Below are 14823 nucleotides of genomic sequence, written 5' to 3' on the forward strand. Positions count from 1 at the left end.
GTATAATTTGTGCATATTATACATGTACACAAAATGGTTTACATAAACAAAAATTTCATTTTAGGATGTAAAAAATTTTTATCTTTAATTTTGAAAAAATGCATATAAAAAATAAAAAAAAAAGCACACATGTACACATACATATTATACAAATCATATCATTAAAGTATAAGACAAAAAGGTGAAAATATTTCACATATATTTAGGTATACACTTGTATAATTAAAAAGGGCACATTTTCACCTGCATGGTCATATATTTTTGAGGCACAAAAAAGGGTATACCCCATTTGTAAGCACTGAGTGTATATATTCAAATGGAAATAATAAAAGTTCACATTTTGTTATATATTAATAAAAAAACAAAATGTGAAATATAACATAACCTTATATTGCCAATTTTTTTATGTGTATCATTTTCTAATGTTTGTTTTGGTTAAGAATTTGTTTAAGTATGCTACATGGGTTTTGTAGGACTTTATTTCTTATATCAAATTGTATCATATTTCCATCATCTAATACACCAATATAATCAACAAAATTTAGCAGATCTAATCTATGGGTAAATATAACAGTAGTCTTTCCTTTCATATATTTATATAAAGCTTCATTTATAATTTGTTCTGATAATTTATCTAAAGAAGATGTTGGTTCATCTAAAATTAATATTTTATTATCTTTACATAAATTTTGTGCAAGATAAATTCTTTGTTTTTGTCCACCTGACAAAAATGATCCATTAACTCCTGCATCAATTTGATCATAATTTGAATAATTATTTAAAAAATCATGAATATGAAAATCGTTATATATTTTTTCTAATTTATCTTTGGTCATATTTTTAATTTCTTCTTTATTTTTTTCTTCTTCTTTTATTAGATACGAATATATTTGTTTTTCATCAGGGTTCGTTTCTCCATTAATTTGGCTAGCTATTGCCATTTTTTCTTCTAACAATTGAATTTGTTCCCTTAACATTGCCTCATGTGCTTTATAAGGGTATAATAAATTTTCTCGAATAGTAGTATTAAATAGGAATGGGTTCTGAGTAACTATTCCTAAAATCGATCTTAAAGCAGATGCATTAATTTTATTAAGAGGAAAATCACCAATATATATATCTCCAGATGTTGCCATATTTTTTTTTGTTAATAAATTTAAAATAGTAGTTTTTCCACTACCACTTTTTCCTACTATAGCAACTGATTTATTGTGTGGCAAATAAAATGAAACATTTTTTAATACAACATTTTCTTCAATCGGTGCAACTTTTTCATTTACTTGGTCATTTTTTTGATATGAAAATGTAACATTATTAAATTTTATTGCATAATTATTTGATTTTAAAAAATTGATTGAATCGGTTAACCAATATTCATTAAATTCATTTTTAGGTAAATTAATTATTTGTAAAACTTTAGAACATGAGCCCACACATTTTTGAATTTCCCCTATGGCATTCATAATACCATGAATACCACTACCACAAAATAAAGAATACATAATCAAAGAAAATAAATCACCACTATTAATAAATTTATTAGCTATTAAATAATTTCCATAATATATTAGATGTAATAAAAATAAAGAAATTGTGCTAAAAAATAGAAAATGATTCCCTGATTTTGTTAAAGAATATTTTGCTCCTGCTTTATAAACATCATTTAAATAATTTCTAAACATGTTTTTTTCAAATGCTTCTCCATTAAGAAATCTAACATTACTTATATTATGAATTTTTTCAGATGCAAAATCTATGGAATTACTTAATTTCTCTTGTTTATATATACTAATCTTTTTGACAAGCTTTCCATATATCGTACCAATTAATAATATACTTGATACTGGAAATAAAAAAGCATTAACTAATTTTGACGGAGATATATGTAATGCACATGCACCACCAATTAGTGCAGCTATTAAATTTCGTATTCCAAAAGACAAATTAATTAATATTTTCGAAGATACTTCAATATCATTAGATAATCTATTTATTAATTCTCCAGTTTTATGCTTATCAAAAAATTCAAATTTTTGATTTAATATTTTATCAAATAAACTTTTTCGTAATCTTCTTGTTATTTTTTCAATAGATGTTTCAATTAAATATATTCTACAAAAACTAAATGTTGAAATACCTAAAATTAAAAATACTGTTTTATATACTTCATCCATAATATATTTTAATGATTCTTCTTTACCTCCATACATATTTATTATTTTACTTATATACATTGGGAATAACATTTGACCTAGTGATGATACTAATAAACATGCCATAGCTAATATCAAATAGTTTTTTTCTTTTTTTAAAATTGCATAAATATCTTTTATAGATATACCATCAAGTTTTTTACTCATCTTTGTTTCAAATCTGTCTTTAAATATTTTATTTATATTTAATATATTCCAATTCCTATTTTGTTCATTGGTTTTTCCATTTTTTTCATTAACTTCATTTTTGCTACTAAACATACGGAGTCTGAAATTTCGAACATTCCCTTCACTCTGATTTATTGATACATTGTGATTAGTTAAAAAAATTTGTGATACTTTTCTTTTACTATTTACACCCTTATGAAGATTAACATTGTTAAGATATTTAATATACTTCTTAGCATTCTTAGTATAAAAAGGTTTTGTACTATTTATAAAATTTAAATTATTGATTGATGAATGTATTGCTCGATGTTTATGCATATTCATATTTATTGCACTACTTAATAAGTAGCTATGTGCATTCAGCAGCACATATAAATTTATTGCTCCCTTTTTTTTTAGCATTCTTAAGCAGGTTGCAAATAAAAAATAATAACTGTCTTCGTAATTAAGCTTCTCCCCACTTTATCGTCTAAAACATATTAACAATTTCCAAAAAATATATCTGAAAAAATGTCTGAAAAAATGTCTGAAAAAACGTCTGAAAAAAATGATTACGAATTGCTTCTCTAACTAGAACTATGGAGATAGCAGAACACAAACCTGTAATATGTGTGTGACTAAATTGGGGTACTATTACAATAGTTCAAATTAAATATAGTTGTAATAAATGTAAAGAAATATAAGCAAAGAAATATTACTCATATTTTATCAGTTTATATTAATCTGAATTTCACAATCTCTAAATATACCATCCCTCTATTACTCAACCAATACTAACAATATTGTTATTTACAATTTCTAATCATTTAATAAAATAAGAAATACTACATTCCTCTTGAAAACCTCCACCTCTATACTATTATTTTGATGATATCATTATTTCTGTTGAAGAATATGATACTGTAAATAGGCTCATCAACTTAAATAATTTTAAAATACATGTACAAACATTCAATAATATTTACTAGCTTTGTTTGTATATATCTTTTTCTTCTTAAACTTTTGAACTATCAATCATTTCAATTACAAATAAAATATGATATATATTTTATAGTTGTACTTTTTATTTTCCATACATATATGTATAAAATTTATTTATATGACAGTTCTTTGTATTTAAGCATAAGGAGAAAATTGTTACACCCCCTTATATAAGTTATAACTATTGAAAAAGTAAAAAAATACACATATCAAATCATATTTATTTCCTAAATATTATTAAAACGTAAAATTGTGTTTTATTTTTCAAACTAAAAAAAAAAAAAAAAAAAAAAAATATCATAATGGCTAGGCATAGAGTGGGAATTTCATAAAAAATAATTTTGTTATATGAATAGGTTACCTAAATTAAGAATAAAAAAAAAATGTATAAACATCTTATTATTTATAAAAAAATAAAATAAAAGTATTTTTTTTCAAATTTACAATAATTATATATTCATATAATGTCTGCATATACCTAACATTTTTTACTTAATATTTTTGTATTTTTAAATATTTCACATTTTTTTTTTCAAATTAAAACAACAAAAAATATTATAGTTGGGTATGAACAAATATATGTGTATAATAACTTCTTAACCATTTCGACAAGTTTGTATGTAATATAAATGGAAAACATCAAATTGAAGTTTTAAGCATCTCAAAAATATTCGAGGAAAGAGAAACAGATAATACATACATATTTTATACTATACAATAATATTGTATGTACTTATTTTTTTTTGTTTTATCTAGCTCTTTAATAGAATGGAAATGTATCTATTTGTGAGTATGATCCCTTTTCTTTAATACCTTTTTATTTTTATTTCTCTACGATCTGTGCTTAAACATATAGACTGAACAAGTGGCATACAAAAGTTTCAAAAATTTGTAAAGAAAAAAAGATTAACAAGATTAACAAGATTAAATAAGTTTGATTCCTTTCACGAAATTTTGCAAAAGTAAAGGACAAGAAATATGTTTCCTCTTCACAGGAACAAAAAACGTATTTACAAATAAATCAATGCAAGCTTCTTTGATAAAAAGAGAGATGCATTATTTTTTTCATTTTATATGTTTTTCCAATTTATAGTAATAATTAAAGTATAATGACTGTAAAAAATGGGTATAAACAAATAATAGCATTTCTTATTTTATATATAACTATTTTTAATCTTCGAACTAAGGGATATATAAATAACAGACAAAACATCAACCATATATATAATAAAGAAATAACACAACAACGTAACTTTAGTAATAATTATAAAAGAAAAATATTCAATAAAAAACACATACTTGTAGAAAAAGTAAATATATCATCACCAGATTTGAATAAAAATAATAGCACACAACCAGAAAAAGAAAATAATGTAATTCCAAATAAAAAATTAAAAAAAAAAGATAAAAAAATATTTAAAAAATATAAAGACTTTTTAGATATTATACCTAATAAATCTACCGAATATGATATTATTGATGCTATCGAAAAAATTAAAACATTAGCTGTTCATAAATTTGTTGAAAGCATAGATATATATTTATCTTTTAATCCCAAAAAATCGAAAATGACAAAAAATGATAATATAAAAACATTTATAACTTTTCCTCATAATTTAAAAAAACAAAGAGCAAAAAAAGTTTATGTAGTAACAAATAATAACCTTCACAAGACAGCAGTTAATGCAGGTATGTGTTTATAAATCATCAAAAAATGAAAATAAATTGACACAATATTAGTGTGTTATACCATGGTTGTCTATGCCTTAGTTTTTTCATCACTTGTTCATGTATTTGACAATGTACAAGCTTATACACTTGTTTACTCATTTTTACATCTTTAATATTTTTTTTTTACAAAATGGAATATGCAGGTGCGGATGTCGTGGGAGAAGATGACTTGATAAATAAAATAAAAGAAAAAGAGATAAAGTTACAAAAAAAAAATAATAATTTTTTATTATGCACAAATGATGTAATACATAAATTAGCTCGTGTTGGTAAAGAAATAGGAAGTAAAGGTTTAATGCCAAATGAAAAATCAGGAACATTAGTTAGCGAATTTTTATTAGCCAAACATATAAAATTATTTAAATTTGAAAATACATATATATTTAAATTAAATAAATTAAATACATTAAATTTAAATGTCGGAGATGTTTATATGGCTAATGATCAAATAAAAGAAAATATATTACACTTATTTGATCATCTAGATAATTTAGAATTTTTCCATTTTAATGTAAAAAATCTAAAATCCATATATTTAAGTAGTACTATGGGTTTCCCCTTTAAAATTAAAAAAACAAATCTATAACATAACTGTGCTTGTTACTTTTTAAAAGTTATTAATATTTACATTCTTTATATTTTTTTCAATCACACACATATATGTACATACGGACGTTTTTTTCTTATGAAATTTACCATTTTTTTCATATATTTTATTTAATTTTTTTTTTGTATAAATATAAAAAACCAATTTGAGGGTCATCAAAAGATTTAATTCTTACTCTCACAACACTTTTATTATTATAATTTTAGGCAAAATAAATATAGATAGGTTATCTATTTCACATGCTTATATATATGTAAAAAGCACTTGGTTGTATAGGTTATAAAGTTTACCCTTTTACATTCCCATAATATATTTATTTCAAACAATTTCATAATCCACACCATATTGTAAAAGGCTTTACAAAAAAGTGACGACACAGTCAGTTTATTATCCCTTTTCGATGATTAAACAATTTTTATAACTTTTTATATCATAGAATTGGAATTGGCTATTTTTACAAATTTTTATTTGTTAATTCATGAGTTAATTTGATAGAATAACGAAAAAAGTAAAACAATAGAGGAGTTTAAAAGGGTAGCAAGTTTGTCTTGCTGAAAATAATTATTTTATAATGCATACATATTTTTTTCAACTTTATAAAAGAAAAAAACGCAATAAATATCAAGAGGATACAACTCCTTAAATTCAAAATTAATACAATTAACAAAAAAATGTAAATAAATGTCTAACTATTTAATCTAATAAATTAACATATATTTAAAAATGAAAAAAACCAAAAAAACAAAAAATAAAAAAAATAAAGAAATGGTATTCCCATCATTTTATATAAGTATATAAATAAGCAAAGGTTTTTATTTTATATACAAATATAATAGATACATAAGCATTTCCTTATTATTAGTGAAAGCATGTTGCTATAGCCATACACATATATATATACTAAACAAATAATACATCATAATTAACTTCTTTAACTTCCTTTGTTTTCTTATATGCAGAGCAAAATGGAAATTGTTGGGTGTCTTGAAATTGTAAAATATATAATAAAATAACATGCATACTAATATATGATCTGTATAGTTGTGTGGGGGATACAAACTTAACCAAGTAGAGTTATGTGCATTAATTTGAAATAAATAAAGTATATAAATATTCCTATTGTTATAAAGGCTAGACACCATGAAATACGTTGATGTCTTACATTATTATAAGTTTTTTTTAATTCTTTTGTACTGTTAAATGCATTAACATTTGTTTCATATAAATTATTATTTAAGCTATCTAGTGTCTCTCTTTGTGTAAATACCAGATTGGCTAGATCTTTAAAAACTTCTTGAGCTTGAGCAACTTGACCTTGAATTTTTTTAATTCCTTCATACCGCTCATTAGCTATTTCACTTTCAATTAATAAATCATTTTCGTTAAACTGATCTAACTCATAATCATAAAAATTCGATGATTCAATAAACTCATCATTATTTTCATAAGTCTTATCTAAATTTAAAATAAAATTATCATCACCAAATTCACTAGAAATAAAACTACTATTATTATAATAATTATTATTACTACTACTATTCATTTTTTGGGAATTTTTTTTTTTTATATTACTTAAACTTTGACGCATTTCCCCATTTTCTATATTTGGTAATTCGGTAGCTGCTCTTTTTACATTTAATGATATATTTTCTAATTTATTGACTTCATTTTTAAAATGTATATTTAACTTTTCAAAGATATATTTTTTTTGTTGTTTTTCAAAAGGGTTTTCAGAAAATTTTATTTCCCATTCACGAAATAAATTTTCAGTCTCTATAACTTTTACATATATTTGATGTATTTCTTCATGTAATGATTCAATTATTCTTTTTGATATTAAATTATTTTTTAAATTTTCTAAATTCTCTTCTGCATATATCATATTTTTTTTTATAAGTAAAATATTGTCTTTTATTTTTTTCTCAGTATTTCCTACATTTTCTTCTTCAATATATGTAGTATTTCCACTTAGGTGATTTTTATATGACATTTTTTTTTGTTCACTTTTTATATCAAGATAAATAGCCACAAATCATATGCATATATAATGCATATATAATTTACATACGTGTGTGTGTGTATATTTTTGAAACTGGATAAGCAATTTTCTTGTATTTATAATAACCATATATAGACATAATATTTTATTTATCAACAATATAAGGTATATAAAATTTACAAGCCAAAACGCATTTTTTCAATATCCATTTCTTCATAACGAAATAAATCCTACCATCAAACTTTTTTTCCAGTCAAAATTGTAAATTCACACACAAAAAATATTCGGAATCACATATACATCCACAATAGGTACAACATATATACATATGTAATATTCTTACACTTTAAAAAAAAAAAAAAGGACAATATCAATATATGAACAAATAAATATATATGTAAAAATTAATGAGAAAGGGAATGAAAAACAATATAAATTTTCATATAAGTCATAACATATATAGGTATTATATTATTTATGTTATATAAAAATAATATGTTTATAAATTTGTTCGACTCCAAACTGTTAATATATATATACTGTATATACCCAACAAATGGACGATGAAAGGAAAATAAAAATGCTGCCTTCAATACTATATTATATAATCATATGCATATTAAATATAATAATTAATTTTTTTAAATAAATAACTTATAATCACTGTAATTCATAAAACGGTATTAACAATATTTGTAATGCTATTATAATAATGTAATTATTATAATAATGTATAATGCTATTATAAATAATATATATAATTATACGAACATGTAAAATGCCATATAATTACTGCATAGAAAAAAATAATAAAATTTCATCAATCAGCAAAAAGAATAAATATTTACAAATGCGATATTTTATATAATTTTATTTTTCTACATTTCTTTTATTTTTTCTCCAATATTAAAAAAAAAAAATATATACTCAAAATAATTTCCTATTAAAAAATATATAGGCTAATAAAAAATGTATATATATATAATACTTCATTGCAGTATTTAATTTCCATTTTTTTTTTTTTAATAGCTTTATTATATAATAGCACACAACATGCAAAACTTCTTTTATTTTTTTATATTAAGTAGTTTTGAGGTTTTAATATAATTTTCCAATATTTAAAGAATAGCATAAATAATCCCCAAAATAATTATACGTAAATATGCTATTTAAATATTTTGGCTGAGTATAAGTATTTTATTTCTATTGCAGTTATTCATAACATAAATTATCGCATGACATTTTAAGACTATCATGAACTATATATATCTTTTCTTTTAATTAAATAATACACCTTTACTAATTTACATAAGTATATACATACCTGGGTTATCCTCCATTTCCTGATGATATCACACCATTGCCTATTCACAACCAGAATATAAATATATCTATAGTTACATATTTGTAGTATACATATTAATTGATATATATCAAACATTTTTGAAATATTTTAAAACAAACAAAAAGGATAATTTATTTTTTTATAAACAAGTTAAACTGTAAAAAATAATAAAAAAAAACAAAAAAAAACTTTATAATTTTAGCTAATAATAAATTTTTTATAAAAATATTTTTTCATTATATTAAAAATGTTAATACAATAATAAATGCTGATAACTTCAATTCAATCGAATATGTAGACAATATAAATCTGAAATAAAAACAAAAAAAAATATATAAATAAACAAAACAAGTAATATAATAATAATGCTAAAACAAGCAGACATTGTTGCTAGTAAAAATTATTCTCTATAAATAATCAAAACAACACCATATCCTCCTAACTACTCACACACACATACATATAAATATTTTTCTTAAATACATATTTAGCCTTAAATATTCCTCAATGAATTATATATTATCAAATCTATTTATTACTTATACATCCAATATTACATATGTTTGTCTTCTAAATGTATAAATCAATTTAACCTGTATAAAAAATGATACTACCATCAGGAATGTACATATATATATTTATTTATTTACGGTTAATGCATATTTGATGCCTAATTTAAACTCCTTAAATTGACCGATTTTGAAATGCTAAAAAAATCGCTATTGTTATGCTCAGGTGCCAATTCGCTTGTCGTTGTTGTGGGTGGATAAATAAACCCGTTAAAATTCGAACTATTATTCCAAATATTTTTTTCACCAGTATTTTCTTTTTTATATTTTATAAAATCAGAACTTAAATAGTTGTAATTATTTTCATTCATATTATAATGCTTATTGTTGTTGAAATAGCTATTCATTTTACTATTACTAATTGAGCTTTTGTCATTGTAAATGTTATTAACCAATGTATGGCTAGCTGTATTTGGATATATTGTATTTAAATTTTTTATGTGCATATAATCATTTAAAAGTGTATTTTTTTTACCCACATTACTCATATTATTGTTACTACAATTGACAATATTGTGTACATTTTGAATATTAGGTTGATTCTGTTTTGATTTATTTGTAAAATTATTATTTTCATTATTTTTCAATTCATTAGATATCAATTTTTTTATTTTATTTATAATATTTGATTTATCATGAGAAAATTCTAATAGCTTATATAAATTATCATTATCATATTTGTCTTCCACATTTTCTCTTAAATTCAGTTTTGCACTTTTTTCCTTAAAATCGGTTTTATTAATAAATCTATTATTATTATTCTTGGGTTGAAGAAAATATTTATTTAACTCATTCCCTATTATCAAATTATTTCTTTCTTCTGCTATTTCGTTTTCATTTTGGTGTATCATTGTTTCTTTCCAATATTCTACATTTGTGTTTTTTCCAAACTCCTCATTTTTCATTTTCTTTGTATGTAATTTATTTTGTTTCAAATTTCGACCTTCATTATTTTGGATCTCTGTCTGAGAAAATCCCTTAAACCAATGAGGAGTTTCATCTATTTCATTAATTCGAATATTGTTATTACTATAATTTGGGCTACTGTTATAATTATAGTAGTTGTTATAGTCTGGATTATTTCTATAGTTGTAACTACTGCTATAGTTTTGACTACCACTACTAATACTGCAATAGTTATTACTTCCACTATTACTACTATTTAGATAACTAAAATCACCATCGATCATTTCAATTGGTCTTGAACTATTTTTACATTGTGCATAGGGAATTTGTCCATTATAGTAACTTTCTTTTGCCTTTTCTTTTATTTTTTCTGTTTCTTCTTGACAAGTATTTATTATATTTTCTATATTTTCTTCAAACGGTTTTTCAACCATTTCTCCTTTTTCATTGACAGCTCTTATTAATCCTTTGTTACTATCTATCATATTTGATGCACTAAAATTTGGGTATACATTTTTTTCTGTATCAAATAATCGTAAGTTACATGGTATATTTTCACATTCCACACTAGTATTAACATTATTACTATTCTTTATTAAAAATATATCTTTTGGGTCTAAAGAATTACAATTATTTTTTACACTTGAAAATGAACCAACATTTTGAGATATTAATAAATCATCTATTGTTTTCATTATATTTGTAAAATTATCATTCGATTTTATAAAATCTTCTGAATTAAATACACCATTATTTACATCTTTATTTTCGCTTGAAAATTGGGTATTACCACTAGGCTCATCAAAATATAAATATTTTTTTAAACCATCCTCAATAAATATACTATTACTATTGTTACTACTTTTCCCACCAATAATAGTTGTATTATCTTCATTATCTTTTGCATTGGCTCTAGAAATGTTTGATTTATAAATTTGCTTTTGAATTTGAGCTGTAGTATTTTCTTCACCCATTATATGTTTTTGTTCTTTCTTAATAGACTCTTTCAAAATATTATTTTCATTCATTAAATATTTTATTACCTTAGTATATTTATCATTATTTTCTATAAATGTGGATAATGCCATGTTTTCAATTTTATTTATAACATTTTTTATATTGTCACTACTACCTATGCTACCATTATTTGTGTTTTCACAAAATGGATAATCCATTTTCGATATATTCATATCCGTATTTTCATTAACATTCCCAAGAATCTCTTTATCTGAATCAAACATGTTTAATTTATCACCACCAACTTTATTTTCATTTAAATTATTTTCTTTAAAAGCAAATAGTTCCCTACTTTTATCAAAAGATGAAGATACATTTGTAGTTTCTAAAGAACAATTAACAGAATAATCATATGTATTAAAGGAATATGTTGAGTCTGTTCCTTTTGTTATATCAGATATACTGTCTTTATTTTTCTTTTGATTATGCTTATTATTTTCTAAAACATTCATGTTTTCATTTGCTTTTATATCATTAGTTCCATGAGCAAATCTACATTTATTTCCATTAAAGCATTTTCCTTTTCCCCAAAAACTACATATTGTAGATTTATAAGTAGCTAAATGTACACTTGGTTTCAGCATTTCAGTGTCATGAGCAAATTTACAGTTTATGTCTTTACAAGGTAACTTTTTTTTTATATAATCACATAATTTTGTATTTCTCAAATCAGGCATCGGTTTTAATTCATCAATACTATGAGCATAATGACAATCAGATTCATTCAGACAATAATTTTTATTTTTTTGAAAAGGACACATTTTAGTTTTAAAGAATTGTTTCTTTATAAGTGATAACGTCTCGGATTGTGCCGGCGTTCCTTTCTTCTGACTTTTCTCATTCATTTTGTATGCACAATGTGTGAGGGGTTAATAATGAAAAATAGTAATAAGTAATAATATAAATGATGTGCTGAAAATAATTTATCGGTGCCCCAGTTTATTTTAAAATGAAAATAAAATGAGGGAGAAAATGAAAAAAATAAAAGAGCTATTCACTATGTGCATATATACAGAACAAGAAGATAAAGACACTAATAAATAATTCTATATATAATTATGTATCATAGTTAAGCTCAAAATTTTTTATAATAAAATAAAAAGAGGTTACGGTGTAAAACCACACAAAATAATATGGATAAATAGGTACCTATATATACACATATGTAGGTAAAAATAAAAATTCATAAAGTTAGTTTACCCACATAATAAAGTATGTACAAAATTGTATATTAATATGAAAATAGTTACAATATATTTTTTGATATGTTTATTTATTACAAATACATTATAAATAATCCAAATGATTAAGAACAAAAAAAAGGACGAAAAAATTAAAACAAATAATTAAATAAGAAATTTGATAAAATTATTACGTGGAAAAGACAAAATTAATTCAAATTAATAGAATGTTATAAAATAAAACAAAATAATTATATTAACAAAAATGATGTTGTTAATTCATTAAAAAGCCCATAACCAGCCAATTATTAATTAATAAAAATACATGACCATGCATATAAATATATTCTCTTTTTTTATATCTATTGGTAGTATATATATTGTGTGTGTATATGTCTCTCTTAAAAAAAAGAATAAAACAAACTACATTTAACAAGTAAATTATAAAACATAAAATTATATAACCATCAAAAAATACATAATTGTCTAAAATATCTTGATATATTTATAAACTCAAACATAAATACAAATGTAAACACCTACATACAACATGTGTATGTTATTCATAACTGTAAAAAAAAAAAAAAAAAAAAAAAAAAAGTTAACTATGAAAAATATATATAGCTTTAATAAAATATAGCTAGCTAAGACAAAAAAAAAAAATTAATAATACAGATTTAATAAAAATGAACAAATAGTTATATAAATATATTAAATCATTTAGAATGCTACATATGGGCATATTTATTATACTATCCTATTATAAGTTATTATTATATTTTTTTCAATTAACACATACTTTTTAAATAAATAAATTCACTACGTTTTTTTAAAAAAATTGTACAAAGATCTCTATGTACCTCATAAACGTTACAAAATAATATATATATGCATATTTACGGTATACTGTTGTTTTTTTTGAGTTATTTTATTTTTTTTCGTAATCGGGTAAATATATATGTGTACATAATATGCATATCCAATTTGCAAACAATAACTGTCTATAATACGAAAAAAATTGCGGGCTTAAATATTATTAATATATTTTTATAGGGAAAAAAAGAAATATATGCATATGTAAAAATATTTAGATGTCTAAATTAATTTATATAAAGTATGTATATAACCCCATAGGCAATTTTCAATGAAAAAGTTATGAACATATTCATAAGATAAAAATGCATATATGGAAAATCAGGAAGATCATTCTACAAATAGTTACCATATCAAAGTGTCTACATGTAAATTTATAAATATAAAGAATAATATACGTAATATCCAAATATTAGTATTATATGCTTAATACATTATTTTAATATACTTTTATATATACTATTTGTTATACTTTAATTCACATTTTAATATTGCAAAAAATCTATTTATATATATTTTTTTCTTTTATATTAAAGTTAAGAGTTAATTTGCGTAATAGTTTTTTTTATATTAAAAGAATAAAAAGTTTTAAAAATGTTTTTTACATTTTTGATAGCGCGTACTCACGTTGTAGAAATTGAGCAAATGACAAAAAAATACACCTGTCTATGCATATAAAATGGGATTATAAATATAATAACTGAAATTCAAATTAGATTATTTAAAATTAGTACTTATAAAATCATTTATTGCTATCTTTGCAGCTGCTGTTGCTTTTTTTTTTACTTATTTTTCAAATAAATTGACCTTCAAATTGTTGGAAATAATTGAAAAAAAATTTACGAACACCACGTATTTCTATATGCATATAAGCAAAATTATATATATGTTTTATAATTACCAAATATATTGTTTCTATATTCTATATATTTTTTTTCTAATATTTATAGGTGTGCGGTTGAACGAAAATTTAAATGATTATTTCGAGCACGCCAAATCTATGTCATACTTAAAAATTAAAATAAAAATTTGTATTAATGTGAATATATGCACATGTGGGAATAAACCCCAAAACATTTACAAACTATTTATTGTAAAAAAATATTTTTTAATTTAACTTTTCTTGTAGTTATATGCACATGTAAACAAAAAGTTACATTTCAGGTATACATGGTCTTACAACAATTATATTTCTATTCATCAAAAAATAAATTATTCTAAATTTAGAATTTT

At 22.1% G+C, this 14823-nt stretch overlaps 4 protein-coding genes across 4 annotated transcripts; 1 reads left to right on the forward strand and 3 right to left on the reverse strand.

The window, feature by feature from the left end:
- Nucleotides 1-419: 419 nt before the first annotated feature.
- Nucleotides 420-2783, reverse strand: PVVCY_0600860 (ABC transporter B family member 7, putative; the record flags this gene model as incomplete). The annotated part of the gene is made up of 1 exon (XM_008627229.1): nucleotides 420-2783. The coding sequence occupies one exon, from the start codon at nucleotides 2781-2783 to the stop codon at nucleotides 420-422; it is 2364 nt and encodes a 787-aa protein (XP_008625451.1).
- Nucleotides 2784-4471: 1688 nt separating this feature from the next.
- PVVCY_0600870 (50S ribosomal protein L1, apicoplast, putative) lies at nucleotides 4472-5679 on the forward strand (the record flags this gene model as incomplete). The annotated part of the gene is made up of 2 exons (XM_008627230.2): nucleotides 4472-5051; nucleotides 5237-5679. The coding sequence occupies 2 exons, from the start codon at nucleotides 4472-4474 to the stop codon at nucleotides 5677-5679; spliced, it is 1023 nt and encodes a 340-aa protein (XP_008625452.2).
- Nucleotides 5680-6760: 1081 nt separating this feature from the next.
- PVVCY_0600880 (SNARE protein, putative) lies at nucleotides 6761-7690 on the reverse strand (the record flags this gene model as incomplete). The annotated part of the gene is made up of 1 exon (XM_008627231.2): nucleotides 6761-7690. The coding sequence occupies one exon, from the start codon at nucleotides 7688-7690 to the stop codon at nucleotides 6761-6763; it is 930 nt and encodes a 309-aa protein (XP_008625453.1).
- Nucleotides 7691-9714: 2024 nt separating this feature from the next.
- Nucleotides 9715-12381, reverse strand: PVVCY_0600890 (zinc finger protein, putative; the record flags this gene model as incomplete). Its single annotated transcript, XM_008627232.2, has 1 exon — nucleotides 9715-12381. One exon carries the CDS (start codon nucleotides 12379-12381, stop codon nucleotides 9715-9717), a length of 2667 nt encoding a protein of 888 aa, XP_008625454.2.
- Between the last annotated feature and the right edge of the window lie 2442 nt (nucleotides 12382-14823).

Source organism: Plasmodium vinckei, assembly GCF_900681995.1.
Source record: "Plasmodium vinckei vinckei genome assembly, chromosome: PVVCY_06".
Lineage (NCBI taxonomy): Eukaryota > Apicomplexa > Aconoidasida > Haemosporida > Plasmodiidae > Plasmodium > Plasmodium vinckei.